Below are 22,556 nucleotides of genomic sequence, written 5' to 3'. Positions count from 1 at the left end.
TTTTTTGTTTTATGTGTTTCTGAATCCTTACGTAATGTAGCCCCACTTACAGTTATTCACATGTCAAGTATGGTGTTCCTCATGTCTTTTTGATGCAGTCATATCTTAGAGCAGCAACTCAGCTACTCCTTGCATCAGCTTTTAAAATATTTGTTTTAATTTATTTTCTCCCTGGAAATTGGCTGAGTATCATTGAAAACCGCTACATGTTTACTGTAATTGTGGAAACTGTTAATACCTGTTGTGGTTGAAGCTGTTTTATTTACTTCAGTTATAGCAAGCTGCAGCTGGCCTGGTTAAAATCTGTATGTTGTGGAAATTTATAATTAGAAACATTAGAGTCAATTATAGCCTTAGTTTTGTTGTTCCATCAGAGAGTGGGTTTGCTACAAAGTTTTCTGATTAATGAGCTAAGTGACAAGAGCTCATGTGGGACAATGGAAATATCTTATTAGAGTCAATAACGTGGATAACTTATATTAATGGCTAAACTACATGTGAGAGGTTACTGTGCACAAGCTTTGTCTGGATGCAATTGTTCCAGAACTGAAGTGTTTTAATTAATAGGAATGGTTAAACAGGCTTTTTCTTCTGGACAGAGGTGGTTTAAGGATAATGTGATGAGGGTTTTGATTATGTAAGAGTGTGATAAACACTACCTTACTATATTTTAATTCTATTTTTCTGCTACTTATTTAATTTTACTATTTAATATATATTTACAGTAATTTATGGTTTTTTCCATATTATGTATTGCATTGTACTGTTGTTGCAAAGACAGCAAATTTCATGACATATGCTGATGATATTAAACCTGATTCTGACTCTGAGGTCGTTATATAGGGGAGACCAAAATGAGTGCACATAGGGTTAAGATATTCAGGGATTTATTTAATTATCCATAGAATGGAGGAAATTCTGGACTTGCTAAAAGAGCCCTAACAATATCTTGGTGTAACTAGCAAAAAAGCCAGTAGTGAAAGACTAGACAGGTGTGACAGGGAGAAAGCAATAGAGGAACATGTCAGTAATGATTTAAGAGATGGCAGGAAAATGGTGTGGATGTTATACATCAGCATAGAACATTTGAATTGAATTGGTTGCTGTAATTTTCTCCGTCAAATCGACTGAAGCCATCTTACTCTGGCAGCTCAATGGCATGGCTCTAATTCTGCACTTAGATATCATGAAATATCTTTACATCTTCCAGTACAGTTAATAAGATGTTTCTTGAGCCTTTTTCTTCCAGTGACTTTTCTAGCCATGGCTACAAAAAATTTCTACATCAGCTTTTAATTCCTTATTAATATGAATTTCAGCAAATATTACTATTCCTCTGTCATAGATACTGGGCTTGATAGAAGTTTGGACTGCGCAGAGTTTAAATTATAAATTAAATCTCAAGATTTGTCATATTTGGCATTGATCCTTGTTTAACACCAGCTTGTTTACTCCAAACACCCATCACCAAAAGATGATTCCATCTATGATGAAGTCACTTGGGAGTGAAAGGTAATCCCCAGGTCTGTATAATAATTCTCAGGCTGGCAACAGTTAGTAAGGGCAGCATCTATTTTAGTGCTACCTATGAATATGTTGACTGCCTTATTTTTGAATGATTGCAGCTTTGTAATGATGCTCCAATAATGACCTTGGGTAGGGAATGCCAAGGTTTTAACTTGGTGAAAAACTCCAGGATGATGTGAGATTTAGAAGGATTTTGAAGGATGGTAGTGTTCCTATGCAGTGCCACATTGGTCTTCCAGGTAATTGATGTTTGAGGTTTGGGTATTACAATATCCTGAAGAAACTATTGATTTCCATAGATGCTGCCTCACCTATGTATTTACAATGTTTATGTTGTAGTTTGATTCAAATAGTTTTTTTTTTTGAATTTGTTCAGGAAAGGACATAATAAGCAAATGGTGCAGGGAGTAAGTAATTTTCCACCTACCTAAACCTTCAGAAACAATTTACCAAAAGGCATTCGCATGCATATTTCTGCCGTTTTTTATTGCATTGATGTTCTGGTTGTGGCCTCCTTTGTGTTGGTAAAACTGGACATGTTATTTTGGCTTTGTCCATTGTGGCCATCTGGATCTCCCAGTTGCCAACCATTTAAGTTCTCCACATTCACATACAATCTTTCTCTCCTCAACCTTCTCTACTGCCAAGATGAGGCTAAATGCAAACTAAAGGGAACTGCACCTTGTATTTCACCTGACTGGCCTCTAGTCTGGGGAGCATCAGCATCAAATTCTCAACAAAAAAGTAATTGCTCCCTTTCAGTCCCTTTTCTGTCCTGAACTTCCTGGCCCATCTTAATCCTTTTTCCCCTTCTCCACCCTCTCCATCTGTCCATCATGCATACACTCCTCCCACCAGTTACTTCCCTACACCATTCCATTTATTCTATGCTTCACCTTCCTTTCCTATCATATTCCATCATCTTCAGCCCTTTGTCACAATCACCTATCACTTCCATGCCTTTGGCACTATTCCCACTCTCCCCTGCCCCCTCAGCTAGATTCATGTAACATCTGCCAACTCTTCCTCCACCCATTCCCTACAGCTTTTTGTGCTGACTGTCTCCTCTCCGGATCAAAGGTCTCAATCCAGAACGACTGTCCATTTCCCTTCATAGATGCTGCCTGACCTGATGAATTCCTCCAGCATTTTGTGTATTGCTTTGGATTCCATCATCTGCAGTCATCTGTGTTGCCAAAGTTACATTTTCATTGACTGCTGATCTCACCCAATGACAACAGCAAAGACCAGATTCCTTTGGGACTGATATCAGTGAATTCTCATAAAAAGATTCACACACTGATTAAATTTGATCTCCACTCTCTCCACATCCCATTGTTGACCACCCTGCATGTTTTCATTCCCAAGGATCCTGTGGGGAATTGTCCGAAGGATGAAGAGAAATTCAAAGAAGGAATTACTAATTTTACCAAAGGTTTAACTTTCTCATTTTTAGTGTTATACTGTGATGAAAATGTAAGGAGTTTTGAGTAGGAAATATGTTTTAAATTATTGTCAGTTCTAAAATACGTAGGACTATATATGATATACTTAAATGGAATACTATCTTTCAACGTACTTACATCATCACCTAGCAACCTTATGAAATATTAATATTTAATAGTATTGCTGATATTACTGTGCCTTAGCTTTGCCAAAACACGCACATGCAAACAATCAGAATAAAACACATTTCACATGCTTGTTGACGACGAGGAAGAAGAAGGGCTCTTTCTGAAGAATGGTGAACCGATGAAGCAGGTTCCCTTGCTGTTGTTAAGGAGACTATTATGCTCTGTGACTGAAAGAAGGAGTCACAGTTTTTTGCATTGGATAATAGACTTCCACTCTGACAATGCATCTGAGAGCATCGTGATGAAAAGCAGTTAAATAAGGGGTCAGAATTTCTACTGTGGTCAACAGGATGAGGACCAATGTTACCACAGCAACCAGAAATGAACTGAGCAAATGAAGACTTTCGGGTGTAACCGGTGACAGCAAAAGCAAGTGGAGAGATGGTCTTGCATTTATTGAGAGGTTTGGATATACATTCTCTTTCATATGGCATTGTGATACAATTAAAAAATTTGTCTTCAACGTTACACCAAAAATTAGATGTTCAAAAGATAAAATTCTGAATAGCCCATTAGGTCATAATGGACTCATTATTGCTGTTTGTATTATCTAGATTGTATTGTCAGATTTCACCGATAGAATTACATTCCACCACAATTTTTAACTTCATGGTTTGGTATATCCCTTAATGCCACTAATTCCATTGGGATAGGGGCTAACTTTGTTTTAATGCACGTAGAACAGCACACTAGGAACAGGCATAAACAAAAATCAAGTGCTAGCCTGGTTTAACGATAACACTGGATCATGTGCCAAACAGCAGATGTAGTATGTAATAGAGTAGAAATCAAGCGTCACATTAAAACTATAGTCTTACCTTTTTTGTTTATGAATAATAGTGGACAATTAAAACAACTAACAGAAGGAGAGGGCTTTAAAAATTGTTATCCTCATCATCAATAATGGTAGAGCTTGGCACGAGCAAAAAAAAACCTACAGTCTTTCTACCATCTTCAAAATGTTTTGTTAATGTGATGGAAAATTATATACTTGCCTAGGTAAGTGCAATCAGAGAGTAACTGTAGTTAGCTGTATTTTCTTTTTCATTAAAATTTGCAGAGTGATTTAGGCCCTGCTTCTCTAAACAGGACCTTTAGAAGGATGAGGGGGTATCTCATTGAAACCTTTCAAATGTTGAAAGGCCTAGACAGAGTAGATGTGGAAAGGATGTTTCCCTTGGTTGGTTAGTCTAGGACAAGAGGGCACAGCCTCAGGATAGAAGGGCATCCATTTAAAACAGATGTGGAGAAATTTCTTTAGTCAGAGGGTGGTGAGTTTGTGGAATTTATTACCACAGGCAGCTGTGGAGGCCAGGTCGTTGGGTGTATTTAAGGTAGAGATTGATAGGTTCTTCATTGGACATGGCATCAAAGGTTATGGGAAGAAGGCCGGGGAATGGGGTTGAGGAGGGGAAAAAAGGATCAGCCGTGATTGAATGGTGGAGCAGATTTGCTTCTATTTGCTCTAATTCTGCTCCTATGTCTTATGGTCTTCAATAACTGAGGCCCCATGATACTACTCACTGGTCTTGAACCGACATGACAATTTTTCCAGTTCTTGAGCAAACTAAAATAGGCAGCACTGTGTAAAATGGTCATTGTGTTTTATTTACTGAATACCTTTGAAGGTAATAGCAGTGAAATAATCCATTTGACCCAGCAGGGGTTTACGCTCAGCCTGAGTTAATGCTTCATGATCTAACACTTCCTGTTCATTTGTCTCACTGTCATTGTCTAGCTTCCTTTTAAAGATATTTTCTCAACTAGTCATAACTAAATTATGTAGCTTTTTAGTACAGTCAAAAGTGCGCCCAAAAGGGAAATGAATCTAAAATCCTTTTGGACCAATCTCATTTCCTAGAATTCTTCTGCTATTTTCTAATAGGGTTGTTGGTTGCTGCTAAGTGTATGATAGGTTGGGTTGTTTCATAGGGCTTTAGTCTAATCCCATCCAAGATTATAATTTCTCTTTCTATAGGAAGGGCATTGTCAGTGCCTGGGAACTTTGCATGATCTCCTTGATAACTAGCTACTGCTTCTGGAATGAGTCCCAGAAAAGTCTCTTGACCCCAAACGTCAACTGTCTGTTCATTTCCATAGATGCTGCCTGACCTGCTGAGTTTCTCCAGCATTTTGTTTGTGCTGCTTTGGATTTCCACCCCTGCAGATTTTCTCATGTTTAATCCAGATGAGTCCATCATAAAATTAAGGCAATGCAAAATAGTCATAGTTTCTGGACTCAATAATTGGGAAGATTAACTTCTTTCAGGAAAGCCCTAAAGCTTTCATTTTTTGTCTTTAAGTTGTAATTAACTACATAGATAAATATAGTTTGCACTTCCAGAATTTTGGATTTTCAGAAGACTTGTGATAAGGTGATATGCTAAGGATTATTTAAAAAATTAGAGCACATGCTACTGTAGGTAATGTACTGGCATGGATTAAAAATTGAGAAACTAAAGAGTAAGAAAAAATAGATAATCTTTACTTTGGGAACCCCAAAGGAGTACCAACTGTTCACAATGTAATGGGATGGGGGCATCAAGACTAATATATCCAAGCTGGCTGATGATACAAAACTGTGTGGCAGGCAGCATGGGCTGTGAGAAGGATGCGGAAAGGTTCCAGGGGATAGCAACAGTTTAAGTGAAAAGAAAAGAATATAGCACGTGTGGAAAAAATGTGGTGTTCATTTTGTTACAAAAGAGAAAAGTGGAATATTTTTAAATGGTGTGAGTTTGAAAGATGGTGTTTAGATTGTCCTCGTCCACTTGCAGGTACTGCAAGCAGTAACGCAAATGATACCCTTTACTGCAAGACTCCAAGTACAAGAATAGACAAGTCCTTCAAATGTATGCGGCTCTAATCAGACTGTATAAGAGTATCCGAATAAGAAGCAAACTAATCAGAACTGAGATAAAAGAAAGTATATTCAGGAAAGAGATTGGGAGGTATTTAGAAATTAAAGGAAATAAGTGATAATGTAGGGAACTGGCACTGTGTAGAAGATCATTCTGCATGGCAGGTCTAACTCATATTTTAATTTATATTAAGGTTTAGCATCCACCTAATGAAGAGTTGGTAATACCACTTGGAAAAAGAATAAAATTCCTAGTTTCACCTCAGTGACAAGTCAGTGGGAGGGCCGCTGAGTTCAAGTTCCTCTCTACTCCAGTGCTAAGGGAATGTTTGAACTGTTTGAGATACTGTCTCTTGGATGAGAGGTGAAACCAAGGAGAGGTGAGAGGTGAAACGAAGGAGAGGTCAGAGGTTGCAAAGGTACAGATTAGAAGCCGGCCAACACAGATGCCTTGTGCAGGAAGGCACAGAGTCGACTGTACTTCCTAAGAAGGTTGGCGTCATTCAATGTCTGTAGTGAGATGCTGAAGATGTTCTATAGGTCAGTTGTGGAGAGCGCCCTCTTCTTTGTGGTGGCGTGTTGGGGAGGAAGCATTAAGAAGAGGGACGCCTCACGTCTTAATAAGCTGGTAAGGAAGGCGGGCTCTGTCGTGGGCAAAGTACTGGAGAGTTTAACATCGGTAGCTGAGCGAAGGGCGCTGAGTAGGCTACAGTCAATTATGGATAACTCTGAACATCCTCTACATAGCACCATCCAGAGACAGAGAAGCAGTTTCAGCGACAGGTTACTATCGATGCAATGCTCCTCAGACAGGATGAAGAGGTCAATACTCCCCAATGCCATTAGGCTTTACAATTCTACCACCAGGACTTAAGAACTTTTTAAAAGCTATTATTAATGCTTTTTGAGATAGTGATTTAGATGCATATCATATTTTTTACTGAGTTAAGTATTGTATGTAATTAGTTTTGCTACAACAAGTGTATGGGACATTGGAAAAAAGTTGAATTTCCCCATGGGGATGAATAAAGTATCTATCTATCTACCTATCTATCTATCTATCTATCATTCAGTCCAATTAGTCAAGACTCTCAAGTGTATCTCTCTATTCCCTTGCATACTCATCGTTTCCTTTCAAAATTATCTAAAATACTCCAAATTGCTGTGGTGGTGCACTCATGCTCTGTGATTTCACATCACTCTGCTACTGGGGCAAAGAAAGCAAGTGGGAATGTCGAAACACGGTTGGAAACCCGCGCTTATTAGATTATTTTAGTTGAATATCACAAAAGAAAATAGAAGTTTTTGTTATTTTAATAACAGATTTATTTGCAGGTTTTAGATATAAAGATCATAAATGGTTCACTTAGACCAGAAGACTAAAATATAGGAGCAGAATTAGGCATTTGGCCATCAAATTTTCTCTGCCATTTCATCATGGCTGATCAATTTTCCCTCTTAATCCCATTCTCCTGCCTCCTCCCCGTAACCCTTCACCCCCTTACTAATAAAGAACCTATCAACATCTGCCTTAAATATATCCAATGACGTTGCCACCTGTGGCATTAAATTCCACAGAATCAACACCATCTGGCTAAAGAAATGCCTCTTCATCTCCGTTATAAATGGACATCCCTCTATAGGAAACATCCTTGCCACATCCACTCTATCTGCCCCTCCTTATTCTTCTAAATTCCAGTGAGCACAGGCCCAGAGCCATCAAACACTTCTCATATGTTAACCCTTTAATTTGCAGAATCATTCTCATGCCCTCTCCAACATCTACATATCCTTTCTTAGATAAAGGACCCAAAACTGCTGACAATACTCTAACTGAGGCCTCACAGTGCCTTATAAGGCCTCAGCATTATATCCTTGCTTTTATATTCTAGTTCTCTCAAAATGAATGCTAACATTACATTTGCCTTCCTCACCACTGACTCAACCTGCAAGTTAACCTGTAGGGAATCCTGCATGAGAGCTCCCCAAGTCCTTTTGCACCCTGAATTTTTGGATTTTCTGCCTGTTTAGAAAATAGTCTCTTTTGTTCATTCTAGAAAAGTGCATGACCATATACTTCCTGACACTGTATCCCACCTGCCACTTCTTTGCCCATTCTCCTAATCTGCCCAAGTCCTTCTGTAGCTTCTCTACTTCCTCAGAACTACCTTCCCCTCCACCTATCTTTGTATTGTCCAGAAACTTTGCAACAAAGCCATCACCCAAATCATTGACATTTAACATAATAAAAAGTAGTCCCAACACCAAACTCTGCGGAACACCACTAGTTACCAGCAGCAAACTAGAAAAGGTTCCCTTTATTTTCACTCTGCCTCCTCAAAATCAGCCAATCCATTATCCATGCTTGTATCTTTCCTGTAATATCAGAATCAGGGTTATTATCACTAACGTGTCTTGAAATTTGTTAACTTAGCGGCAGCAGTTCAATGCAATACATAATATAGAAGAAGAAAAAATAATAATAAATAAATAATGGACACTGCCTTTCTGAAACCACCTTGTTAAGCAGCCTCATGTGCAGCATCTTGTCAAAACCCATCTGAAAATCCAAGTTCACAACATCCACTGATTCTCCTTTTGTCTATGCTTTTTGTTATTTCCTCAAAGAATTCCAATGGATTTGTCAAGCAAGATTTTCTTTTAACGAAACCATGCTGATCTTGGCCTATTTTATCACGTGCCTCCATGTACCCCAAAACCTTATACTTAACAATCGACTCCAACATCTTCCCAACCACTGAGATCAGGATAACTGGCCTATAATTTCCTTTCTTCTGCCTCTCCTCTTTCTTGAAGAGTGGAGTGACACTTGCAATTTTCCAGTCCTCTGGAACCATGCTAGAATCTAGTGATTCATGAAAGATCATTACCAATGCCCCCACAATCTCCTCAGCCACATTTTTCTGAACCCTAGGGTGTAGTCCACCTGGTCAGATGACTTACCAACCTTCAGACCTTTCAGCTTTCCAAGTGCCTTCTCCCTAGTACTGTAATAGAAATTGCACTCACTTCTGCCCTCTGACATTCTCAAACCTCCTGCACACTGCTAGAGTCCCCCACAGTGAAGACAGATGCAAAATACTTCTTAAGTTTGTCCACCATTTCCTTGTTCCCCCATTACTATGTCTCCAAGGTCATTTTCTAGCAGTCCAATATCTACTCTCACCTCTCTTTTACTCTTTATATGTCCGAAAAAACTTTCAGAATCTTCTTTAATATTATTGGCTAGCTTACCTTCATATTTCATCTTTTCCCTCCTTATGGCTTTTTAATTGCCTTCTGTTGGTTTTTAACAGCTTTGCAATCCTCTAACTTCTCATTAATTTTTGCACTACTGTAAGCCTTCCCCCTTTTCTTTTATGTTGATTTTGACTTCCCTTGTCCACCACAGTAACATCATCCTGCCTTTAGAATACTTCTTTGGGATGTATACATACTGCACCTTCCAAATTGTTCCCAGAAACCCCAGCCATTGCTGTTATGCTGTCATCCCTAGTAGTGTCCTTTTCTAATTAACTTTGACCAACTCCTCTCTCATGCCTCTATAATTCCCTTTATTCTGCTGTAATACGGATACAGATGACTTTATTTTCTCCCTCTCAAATTGCAGGGTAAAGTCTATTCATTATGATCACTTCCTAAGGGTTCCTTTACCTTAAGCTTCCTAATCAAATCCAGTTCATTTCACAACATCCAATCAGAATAGCCTTTCCCCTAGTGGGCTCAACCACAATCTGCTCGAAAAAGCCATCTTGTAGGCTTTCTATAAATTTTATCTCTTGGGATCCAGCATCAGTCTGATTTTCCCAACCTACCTGCATATTGAAATCCCCCATGTCTATAACATTGCCCTTTTGCCTGTGTTTTCTATCTCTTGTAATTTGTAGCCCACATCCTGGCTACTTTTCAGACCTGTATACAACTCCTATCAAGGTCTTTTATCCTTTACAGTTCCTTAACTCTAACCACAAAGATTCTACATCTTCTGCTCCTATGTCACCTCTTTCTAATGATTTGATTTCAGTTTTTTAACAGAGTCATCCCACCTTGTCTACGTACCTGCCTGGCCTTTCGATGCAATGTGCATCCTTGGATGTTAAGCTCCCAATCTTTCAGCACGACTTGGTGATGTCCGCAGTGTCATACCTACCAATTTCTAATGGTACTGCAAGATCATCAACCTTATTCCATATACTGCTTGCATTCAAATATAATAGCTTCAGTCCTGTATTTGTCCCTCTTTTCAATTTTGTCCTCAGGTTACATTGCAACTTGTTGCAAAGCAACTTTGTATTTAAGGTTATTGATAGCTAGGTTAATGTACCCAGACTGGTTATACCACTTGTGACCATGCCAAGAGAACCTCCTGCAGATCTTGCACGGAGTATTTGACTATTCAGATTTTGTTGCAGGTGGATTTGAATGACTTAATATGCCACAGGTAAGAAAGCAACAATAGATCCTGAAACAAGAGGAAGAAGGACTTGTATTAATGCTGCCATGATCGAGGGTTTTTCTCTGCAATCTGAAAGCAGGAATGGAGAAAGGATTGGTAATGGTCTGCAAGGACATCACTTACATTATGAATAATGGAATTGTGTTTAGCAACGAGCCTAGTTTAGGACTGTGTAGAAAAGGAAGCAAAAGGTTTTTGGAAAAGACTGCTAAGTTGTGCTATCTTTTGAATTTTCTTGTATAACTCTGGCAACTGCACAAACGTGGTCCTCAACAATCAGAGAACACAGATTTTGAAATTTTGAAACACTTGGCAAAGTATAAGAGGAAAGATAAGTTTATTTTAACATGGAAAGGAGACCCTGAAAATGTAATGGGACCATAGTCAGCAGTAACTTCTGAAATAAAATTAGTTAAATTGGAATAGGAATGTTTTGATGGACTTTAGGGGAATGAGATACAAGTAAGTTCTAGAAACTGGACAATTATGCTTTGGTTCCACATTTGTCTTTGTATCAGAAAAAGAGAATAGAGTAAGTTGAATTACAATGACAGCATTCTATACTCTGAGATGACTCATGGTATTAGCCCCAGTAACTTGGGAACCAGTGAGCTTTAGATACACTGTGTAGTTTATTTCTTGACATCTGTTATGGTGCCTCGAGAATTTTGATGCCAGATCTTGCTCGCAGTGTAATTCCTAAAGATCACTTTTTAATCCCCACAAACTCTAGGAGAGTCATGGAGGTTGGTAATTTTTTCATTCTTAAACTTTAAATAATAGTTAGGATCAATTTAATTCTGTTCTTACATATTGAGATACTGAGCTGTTTGGTTTTCTATTTTCTTTGGTCATGTTGTTATTTATTATGAAATGTATAAGAGACTGGAATAAAAGCATGATTGAATGTGGAGTAATTGGAATAGAGGGGGTAAATGATAATTTTCCTTCAATCCCCCACAAATGTCAAAACAGTTGAAAAGCCTTCATAGTAATTTCCCAATTCAATCTGATGATTGTAACGGAATATCATTGATGTACACAGCAGAAAATCCAAGTACTTGTGGATGGATTTGCATGTTTTAGATATTGAGGGAGTCAAAGATTATGAGTTTAACATGGGAAAGTGGTAGTGCCCAAAGGGAATAACAGCAGCCATGAGGGGACAAAGTGCTTCCTCATCCTTGTATTTCACCGTTGAATAACTGTTTTACTCTAATATTCTGAATCTGCTAATGTAAAATCCTATTTGGATTAAGTGAGTAAGCAAATGGAGTCTAATGTGGAAAAGCTGAAATTGTCCATTTTGGTAGGAAAAATAAAAGAAGAAGCATATTGACTCAGATATGAGAGAAGGAGGGGCTTTAAATTACTAAGGGATCCAGAGCAAGAGTCTAGTATGCCAGTAATTAGGAACATTAATGGAATGTTTTTGTTTATTACCAGGAGGAATGCATAAAAGTAAGGGGCTTTTGCTTTATTTATGGAGGGCATTGGTGAGATCACACGTGGAGTACAGTGTACTGATCTTCTTGTCCAAGGAAAGATGTCCTTGTGTTAGAAACAGTTCAGAGGAAGTTTACTGTACTAGTAACTGGAATGGACAGGTTGCTATGTGAGGAAAGGGTGTGCAGCCTTGGTTTGTATCTGCTGCTGTTTAGAAGAATGAGAGGGGACGTTAATGTAAGATCCTGAGAGATCTTGACAGGTGGATCTGGAACAGTTGTTTTCTCTTGTAGGATAATCTACAAATATAGAAGACAGTTTAAATCTAGGGACTTGCTTGTTTAAGACAGATGAGACATCTTTTTTATTCTCTGTGAGTGCTGAGAATCTTTGGAACTCTCTTCCTCCAAGAGAAACAAAAGCAGAGTCTTTGAATGTTTTAAGCAGAAGTGTCTAGACATTTCAAACTTGAAAGTAAATTTATTATCAAAGTACATGTATATCACCATATACAACCCTGTGATTTGTTTGATAAGCAAGGGGCTGAAATCTTACCATATTCAGATGTGAATGAAGAAGTTTGGTTATAGTTATGATCTTATTGAATAGCAGACCAATCTTGAGATGTCTACACCTGCTTCTGATCTATAGATTCTACTTCCCAGGCAACTAAGTAGCTTCTCCCTCCTGTTATTCACAGTCATTTTGGAGTTTAGGTTCATAATAATTGATCAATTATTACCAATAATTAGTTCCAGATTTGGTGTATTGACAAGACCAAACATTACAGTGGAACTTTTAAAAGATTTGGAACAAATTACTTTGGACATTTCAAATGGTTTATAACCAAAATATTACTCTTGGATTCACAATTGTTAGGCAAGCAGCCAATAAACTCACAGCACAAAGCTTATCTAGTTTCTGATGAAGGGTTTAGGCCCGAAACGTTGTCACTACCTCCTCCCATAGATGCTGTCTGGACTGCTGAGTTCTGCCAGCATTTTGTGTTTTTATTTATTTCCAGCATCTGCAGATTCACTCGTGTAGCCTTAGTTTCTGGTTCTTGCTTTTTGTTGAATTTTGTATGCAAACTGGCTGCCATATATTTCACCTTGAAACATTGACCATATTTCAAAAGTTATTATAAAAATAACATAATACAGTGTTTTCCGGAAACCTTAAATATATTATAGAAATGGGTCTGGGGCACTTGTGAAAAAGTGTTGAACATTTTTTTGTTTCCATTACCATAGGAATGGGGAGGTGAGGTCAGAAGGGGTCTGGGGTAGTTGAGCGGTGGAGTAATAAGTAGTTTTGTGATTGTGGGGGAGCATTTGCAGAATCCTAGATAGGAAATTGGAATTTGGAATCAGAAGAGACCCCAGAAAAACAACTTCAGTTATATGGAGAGACCACAGAGCTGGGTTTCTTTAAACAAAGCTGAGTGGTAAATGTTGTTCTAATATTCAAAGTCCAGCTCCCTGGCAACTAGAATAAAACTGTGAAAATCAAGGGGCCATCTCTTAAAAGAATTCAAAAATCATGAGGGGATTTTGTCAGTGTGTGGAAAGCAAGCTGTTTTGGAGGGGAAGATGATTTACAAATGTTTTGTATATTCAGGGGACACGAATTTAAAATAATTGACAAAAGATCAAAAATAAGATGTGAAAATGTTAGTATACTAAACTTCCATAATCTGGCATAAATTACCTTAATGATAGTTCAATCAGATACAATAGTAACTTTCAAAAGAATTGTATGTGCAGTTTAACTAGAGCAGGAAAAGTCTGTAAGGCAATAAAGAAAGGGTGAAGGCTTGGTCCTTAAGTATACTTAGTGCTGTCATATTGTGCGATTATATAAGAGAACTGTTGAGTTTCTGAGGCTACATGAAGCACTATACACATTATCAGAAAAAGAATCAGGTTTAATAGATAGGGTTGTAAAGAGAGCTTTTGGTACATTGGCCTTTATAAATCAAAGTATTGAGTATAAGAGTTGGAATGTTATGGTGAGGTTGTATAAGGCATTGGTGAAGCTGAATTTGGAGTATTGTGTGCAATTTTAGTTACCAAATTACAGGAAGGATATTAATAAGTTTGAAAGAGTGCAGAGAAGGTTTACAAGGATGTTACCGAGACTTGAGAAACTGAGTTATAGAGAAAGGTTGAATAGGTTAGGACTTTAGTCCCTGGACTGTAGAAGAATGAGGGGAGATTTGATAGAGGTATATAAAATTATGATGGGTATAGATAGAGTGAATGCAAGCAGGCTTTTCCCAGTGAGGCTAGGGGAGAAAAAAACCAGAGGACATGAGTGAAGGGGGAAAAGTATAAAGGGAACATTGGGGGGGGGGGGGCTTCTTCACACAGAGTGGTGGGAGCGTGGAATGAGCCGCCAGATGAAGTGGTAAATGCATGCTCACTTTTAACATTTAACAAAAACTTGGACAGGTACATGGATGAGAGGTGTATGGAGGGATATGGGCCAGGTGCAGGTCAGTGGGACTAGGCAGAAAAATGGTTCAGCATAGCCAAGAAGGGCCAAAAGGCCTGTTTCTGTGCTGTAATGTTCTATGGTTCTAATATGACCAGCGTATGTCATGAGATTTGTTAACTTAGCAGCAGCAGTACAATGCAATACATGATAAGTATAGTAAAAAAATAAATGAATTATAGTAAATCTGTAAGTAGATACATTAAATAGATAAGTTTAAGAAGTAGTGCAGAAACAGAAATAAGTACAAATAAAGTAGTGTCATGTTCATGGGTTCAATGTCCATTTAGAAATCAGATGACAGAGGGGAAGAAGCTCTTCCTGAATCGTTGAGTATGTGCCTTCAGGCTTCTTTACCTCCTTCCTGACAGTAACAATGAGAAGAGAGCATTTCCCGGGTGGTGAGGATCCTTAATGATGGATGCCACCTTCCTAAGTCACTGCTCCTTGAAGATGTCTTGGATACCACGGAGGCCAGTACCCAAGATGGAGCAGACTAATTTTACAACTTTCTGCAACTTACTTTGATCCTGTGCAGTAGCATCCCCATCCCCAATACCAGACATGATGCAGTTAGTCACGGTATATCCGTAGAAGATTTAGAGTGTTTTAGTTGACAAACCAAATCTCCTCAAACTCCTAATGAAATATAGCCACTGTCTTGCCTTCTTTATAGCTACATCAATATGTTGTGTCCAGGTCAGGTCCTCAGAGATATTGATACAAAGAACTTGAAAATGGTCACTCTCTCCACTTCTGATGCCTCTATGAGGATTGGTACGTGTTCCCTCATTGTACCTTTTCTGAAGTCCACAATAAACTCTTTGGCCTTCCTGACCTTGAGTAGCAAGGTTGTTGCTGTGACACCACTCAACTAGCACGTATATCTCCCCCCCCCCCCCCCCAATCCCCGTATACCTTCTCATCGCTCTCTGAGATTCTGCCAATAATGGTTGTATCATCAGCAAATTTATAGATGGCATTTGAGCACTGTACCTGCTGGTTAATGCAAACATGTGATCAGCCACTCATGTGGCAGCAACTCAGTATGCAAAAGCATGAGGCTCAGTTGCTGTTCGGACCATACGTCAGATTGGGAAAAAATGTGATCTAAGTGACTGACTTTGGAATGATTGTTAGTTCCAGAAAGTGTGGCTTGAGTATCTCAGAAACTGCTGCTCTCCTGGGATTTTTATGCACAACAGTCTCTAGAGTTTACAGAGACTGGTGCAAGAAACAAAAAATATCAAGTGATAAGCAGTTCTGTGAGCAAAAACGTCTTGTTAATGGGGGCTGTCAGAGGAGAATGAACCAAATTGGTTCAAGCTGACAGGAAAGTGACAGTAACTCAAATTACCATGCATTACAACAGTGGTGAGCAGAAAAGCATCTGAATGCAAAACACATCGAACCTTGAACTGGATGGGCTACAGCAGCAGAATACTGTGAGCAAACACTCAGTGGCCACTTTATTAGATACCTAATAAAGTGGCCAGTGAGTGTATGTTCACCCCACTGGGCCCTGGCCTCCGCCTCACCATCGCAGCTGAAGATAGAAATAGGAAACCGCGATAAGGCTTGACTGTGAGAAACACACCTGTCACTTTGACATTAGTTGTTGTGATGTAAGGGTATTTTTCTGCTACATGTTTTGTTAGAAGGCACCTGCAGCACTGAAATAAGTACTGTATATGCTTGAAGTTACCTGGCAACATGGTTGTTTATTGCTGAGTGTATGATTATAGGATGGACTGAGCGCAGGAATCAGCTGCAATGCCGTCAATATTAGTCCTGCTGACTGGAGCTTTTTATTTTGGCACAGTCTGAAAACCCTGCCCTGCACCATTCCATTAATGGATGTGGCAAAAATCATTTTCTATATTAAAAAAAAATCAAATGCTCCTGGTCAGAAAAACAGTTTTATTATTGAGGGAAAAGGACATATTTCTGGAAAAAAAAATCTACGGTTAAGTGGCTACAAGTGAGCATGCAATCAGCAATGTGAAATCTGACCACCCCTACTACAATTTAAATAAAGGTTCAGCCCACTAGCTCTTGATCCAGCAGGCTAATAGTGATGGATTTTTCTGTTGGCAAGTTTCTGTGCTACAGCGGTAGCCTAGAATGAGCAGTTATCTTTTACTTGGCAAAAATGTGTTAAAAGACCTGACGGCCTGATTACTGCCAGGCTCGAGAGTGAGGTTAACTAGCAAGGAAGATGCCAGAAAGGAGAGTAGTTATTAACTCAGTCTGGCCCTTGGGAGCCTAGAGAAATAACTGACTCTAACAAATCAGATCAAGTCAGAAGGCAACCAGGCTGCTGTCAGCATCTGTGCATCATGGCTGAGGAAGTAAGTGAAATTAGTTGAAAGCTATTAAATCTTTTAGTATGTTTGAAATGATTATTGTTTTTATAATTATTTATTATACTGTAAATATAAGAGCAAATTGGGTTGGTAACCTAACTTAGAAGTTTCATTAATTACATTTAAGATTGGAAGAAATCTATTTCATTGGAAACACCTAGAAATTGCTTCCTAGATGTTTGTACATTTGCCCGATCTTGCTTTGCGGAGCAACGCACTTTCTTTACTGCAGGTTTTGTTTGGTTGCATATAAAGTAAGGAGGTTAGATTGCTGCACTAGCTTCAGAGTTCTGGACTCCTAATCTGGGGTAAAGGAGTCAGACTTTTTGTGACAACCGGAGAAATTAAATCCATGTAATTAAGTAAATCTAGAATTCAAGTTAGTCTCAGTAACAAAAACATGAAAATACCAGATTGTCTCTTTTTTTAAAAACTCATAAATTTCCTTCAGGAAAGGTAATCTGTTATTTTCATTCTGATTTGCCATTCTGTGACTAAGAACCCACCAGAATGGTAGATGTGTACACCTCTCTTATGTTCAGGGCAATTAGGAATGTATATAATAAATACTGCCATTTCCAGTTATCTCCAGTCTGTGGATGATACATTTTAAAAAGGCAGCAGAAAGAAAATTAAATTTTCTTTCTTTTATAAATTAGAAGATACCTGCTGTTATCTTAATTTCAGATTAATATTTTTTATTCTATATAAAGTTTAAAGTAACATAGTTATATAATTGCACAAAATCTACAGAAACTTGCTACTTGGTCTAATTGACTATGCCAGTGTTTTGGATCTGTAACAGCTTCCTCCCACCCCACTTCATTCCTACTGAACAGCAAATCCATTTATTTGTTCTTCCTTTAAATAGTTATCAATTTTTATTGTTAAATTCACTAAGGTTTTTTTGAACAGCTCTTCATGGATGGATTTCAAATCATCAACCTCCAACTGAAAAAGTTACTCCTGAATTCTCTTGGTTCCTGTAGAGAGCTAGCAGGAGGCAGAAAGGCCTATCTCTGTTCCCACTATGTACTTGTCTTGTTGAATCTTCTTAAATGCATAATTAATCACAGAGCAGCATTTCTATGATCAGTTTCATTTACTGTTAGTTCCTAAGTAAGAGTATTTGCTGTATGTATCTAATTCCATTACAGTAACACTGCCTTTTGAAAGGCTCCAAAGCTTTTATGTCTCCATTATCATAGATAGTGGGCCAACCTAGTTGTTACTCAGATATTGAAGTGCTTTCTGGTCACCAGTAATGACTTCAGCAGCGACAAGTCAGTATCTGTGCTGTATGCTTGTCACTTATTCTGAAATTTTACAATTAACCTCTTCCTCTCCAAATAATATTTTATCTTCCTGTCATTTCAAGACTAAAATAAATTTTTGTTAGGCAAGGGTATTAATAGAAACAAGATGGATATTAATTCTTAAATAAAGCCAGTAATGATTTATCTGAATCATCCTTGAGAAATTGAATGGTCCACTCCTATTTCTGAATTCCCATTAAGAAGTTCCTGCTCATTTGCTTCCTTTCGATGAAACAGAAAATCTGAGTTCTCAACCCACTTCTCATTCAGATTGAGATTTATTTATCGTAGGTACATTGGAACATAGAGTGAAATACGTTGTTTCTGTTAATAACCACACACCCAAGGACATAGCAGCAGCCTACGAGAGTCGCCTCACATTCCAGCGCCAACTGTAGCATGCCCACCCTGTTCATCACAACACAGAACAGCACAAGCAGCATTAACAACAACAACAACAGCAAAGCAAGCCCTTTCCCACCCTCTCACTCCATTCACACACACAGGCCTCCAACCCCAATGCAGACTGCTTCCAGGCCTCCAGTCCTTGACCCCAGACTTTCAAACCTCTGATACCAGAGATGAATCACTGGTCCTTCTCCAGATTGGTTCCCATTACTTGAGTTCCCTCCACTATGCATCAGTGTCCAGAACTAAATGGAAGACTCATTCTGATATTGGCTCTATGTAATCACAAACACATCAAGTTTATTCAGTGCTAACTTGGCAGCATTCTGAAATTATATCCTCTTCAGCTGTGCAATATTTTTATTTAGATGAATTTCAAATTTAATTGTGTTTTTGTTGCCCCTTCAGTTTCAATATCTAAATTCTGTTTCTCACTCAACTATTATTGTATATGGGAGGAAGGTATGCAATACACTCATCTCTTAAAGAGAATACAGGCAGCTTGCAATAGAGATCTCAGAAATATCACTTTATGGATGATTGCTTGCAAGCACCTGAATGTGTTGCTCTAACATTGACAAACAACAAAACGGCAGGTTGATTCCCCTGGAGGTAGCACCCAGTTTCCATGTGCACATTTCCATAAGGATATAAAGTGTTTAAAAAAAAATCCACAAGGGATGACACCAGCACCAAGAGATTACATTTGTCAGGAAAGACTGAACAGGCTGGAGTTTATAAAAGATGGAAGTAAATAAGGTCATTGGAGATTTTGGTATGAGAAGATGTGGAAAAGGCATGAGAGGGAAGATGAAAGCTAGTCACCAATAAGAGGGAAGTCAGAAGAAATCTGTTTCCCCAGAGAGTTATTAGAATGTGGGCATCAGTGCCATATGGAATAGTTAAGGTGAATAACATGTATGTGTTTAGAGAGAAGCTAAGTAAACATATGTGGAAGAAAGGAATATAGGTTGTGATGATTGTAGTAGATGAGGTCAGGTGAGCATTGGATCATGCAGAATTTAAACACTGACATAGACTAGTTAAATTCAATGGCTCTTGCTGTGGTTTGGGACCTACGCAATAGGCTTGGTTGATAGGAGGCAGGGGTGGCAGTGAAAGGTTGGTTTTCTGATTGGAAGTCTGTACTGCTGGAATTGGTAGTGAGATCATTGTTGTTTGTTTATACATTGATGACTTGAACGTAGGAGGAATGATTTGGAAGTTTGTGGATGACATGAAGAAGAAAGCTGAGAGAAGAAACCCTTAAATTAGCCTGGCCAAGTCAAGTCATTGTTATTATCATTTAACTATATACAGTACATTTATACCATCAGACGAGATGTTTCTGCAAACCAGGGTGTAAAGCACATAACACACATATAACACAATAATTTATGAAAGTAAGGATAAAATCTACAGATGAATTATGCATTAATTAAATGTTGTAAGGTACAGAACAAATTAACTACTAGTTCAAATGCAATGCGGCAGAGAATTCAGAAGCCTAATGGCCTGAGGGAAGAAACGGTTTCTCATCCTGATTGTTCTTGTTTTTGTAAAGGAATATAAAATTATAAGATGCATTGATAGGGTAGTCAGAATCTTAGGGTAGGAATATCAAAAATAAGAGGGCAGAGGTTTAAGGTAAGGAGGGGGAGTTTTGCTTTATGGAGTGGTTGATATCAGGAACTCACAGCCAAAGGAATTGATGGAATCATATGCACTCATTATGTATAGGAGACATTTAGACAAGCAGTTGACAGGAAAAACAGAGAAGGGTGCAGGCGAGGGATTAGTGTAGATGGCCAAAGAGGTTAGCATTTTGTGATGAGCTGAAGGGCTTTTTTCTGTGTTGTAATTCCCATACAAAATAGCTCACCATGTAAGGAATTTCAATCACAAACCTACAAGCTATAACTTTGCTCTTCACTGGAATGACATCTTCTCATTTTAAGCAAACTTTGACTTCCCTTGGGCTTCGTCCTTGGCCAGCAGTTTCTACCACACGAGCCTCAGGAAATGCCTGGTCATTGAAAACCTCCTGATGCACCATCAATAACTCACTCTGAGACATAAGAAGCGAGGTATCGGCTTTTATTGACTGGAAGAATGAACAACACTACATCCTGGAGAAGGAGGCCGGGCATCAGGCCTCAATCGCCTTTATACAGGGGTCTGTGGGAGGAGCCACAGGAGCAGTCAGCAGCGGTCTGTGGGAGGAGCCACAGGAGCAGTCCAGACAGGTATATGTAGTTCACCACACCTCCACACTTTACCATTAATATTCATGAATGTTTTCCCAGTACTACACTCAGACAACTAATGGCATCTACAGTATGTCATCCATATTCCAGGATATCTGTCCATTGTTTGTTCTAATTCTGAAGAATATACAGAAAGATGGATCTGTTTAAAATAATCTTCATCCAGTTCTGATGAAAACTTTTTAAGGTCCTAAAGCATTTTATAAGAGTAGTCACATTCCCAAGGCCATCTCTCAGACTTCTGCTGTTATGTCAGAATGGTGAGTTGTGCTGGTGGTTTCTTCTGCATTAACAATGGAAGAGGATTTACAACCTTTGCAATGTCATACAGATCTGCACCCATTCTTCAATCTCATCCACTACCTTGTATAGAGGAGGTGGGGTTGAGGGAGTGAGGTTTATATTCATACTTGTATCACCAATGGTCATTCCATTTTCAAAGATGCTGGCCACAACAGCCTGATATTGGTGATTCATGCCTGGAGCTCTTGGATTTTGGCTAGGTACATACAGCATGCATGACCTGTTTGGGGAGTTGATGGTCGAGGGCCAATATTTCAGATCCCCCCCCCCCCACACCCAACTTGCCACCCAACCTTGTATCATCTGACTCACTACATAATTGATATTTTCTGTTTGTAGCTGGATGCTTTGTTCCAGTTTCTGTTACTGCTTTTTCTTTTTGCAAAATGCTTTCACAAAAATTCCTGTGTATGTCCTGGTCTAGGAAGCAGACTACAAGGATGACAATACAATCCTGCCAATCATTATCAAATCTTCATAACGTATCTAGCTATTCCCTCAATTATGTATTCATTTTGCTTTAATTGTTAAGTTTGACCCTTAGGTCAAACTATGCTGGCTGTTTTTAGTACAATTTAAACTTTCCGTATATACCATTGGACTAGGCATGCCTATGTATCATCCCTGATGAAAATGGCAGAGTTTGTCATCGAAACGTAGGTTAAAATCAATTCCTGTACCTGGCTGGAAGACTGAGAAGAATTTATTCATTCTCATTCAGCTTTCAATCATAATCCCCATTATTTCTAATGTTCTCAGGACGTCCATCTCCCATGCTTTGCTTTCTAACAAACTATCCTCTTTTCCTTGAGGTATAACTGTGTTCTTGTTCCAATTTTACTTACTCCAAGTTCACCCTTCCTTAGTTTTAGTACTGATCATATATAATGGTCCAAGTTCTGAGTTCTCACAAGATCAAATCCTATTTGATTCCTACCTCTTTGATCCCAGATTATTGGTTTAATGAGAAAAGCAACAGTTAATTAGATTTGACCCATCACTATAAGAAGTCACACAGTTTGCTGGCCTTGAATCAAAAAGACAATGCCAGAGCAGAGCTTTGCAGTTGGATTCTTTTCAGATGTCTTCATGAGCCGACTGCAGTGTTATACTAACTAAATATACTAATTAAGGTCCATCACCAAAGGTCCACTTCCTCTTATTCCAAATCAATACCACTGTCCTTAAATATCCAATTTTAGGTGCTGATGAAACTTCACATCAATCATTAACTTGATTATATTCCATATTTGAACAGTGCAGTTACAGGGAGACAGATGCACAATATGAATCTCCTGGGCTCTTCTTAGTCCTGTTGCCTAATGCATGAGATCATTCCTTTATATCTTCAGTTTGGGCATAATTTTAATTTCTCTTCCTCTTTTTTTGCTCACCAGATACAAATTCCAGACCTCATATTAGCCCATCTATAGCTACTAGGTACTTGACCACTTCG

General features: G+C 38.6%; 1 protein-coding gene across 2 annotated transcripts in view; it reads left to right on the top strand.

The window, feature by feature from the left end:
* pip5kl1 (phosphatidylinositol-4-phosphate 5-kinase-like 1) overlaps nucleotides 1-22,556 on the top strand; it is an 81,756-nt gene that overhangs the window by 5,509 nt on the left and 53,691 nt on the right. The window contains exon 1 of one of the 2 annotated variants that reach the window (XM_073052430.1): nucleotides 16,513-16,791. The exons of the other annotated variant lie outside the window; for it this stretch is intronic. Within the exon in view, the coding sequence (XP_072908531.1) occupies nucleotides 16,780-16,791 (12 nt within the window). The 5' untranslated portion in view covers nucleotides 16,513-16,779. Of the gene's footprint in view, nucleotides 1-16,512; nucleotides 16,792-22,556 lie in introns of those variants that run through there. 2 annotated transcript variants of the gene reach the window in all.

This window comes from Hemitrygon akajei, chromosome 7 (assembly GCF_048418815.1).
Source record: "Hemitrygon akajei chromosome 7, sHemAka1.3, whole genome shotgun sequence".
NCBI classification, from domain to species: Eukaryota; Metazoa; Chordata; class Chondrichthyes; order Myliobatiformes; family Dasyatidae; genus Hemitrygon; species Hemitrygon akajei.
This window is presented reverse-complemented; position numbering and strand designations above follow the sequence as displayed.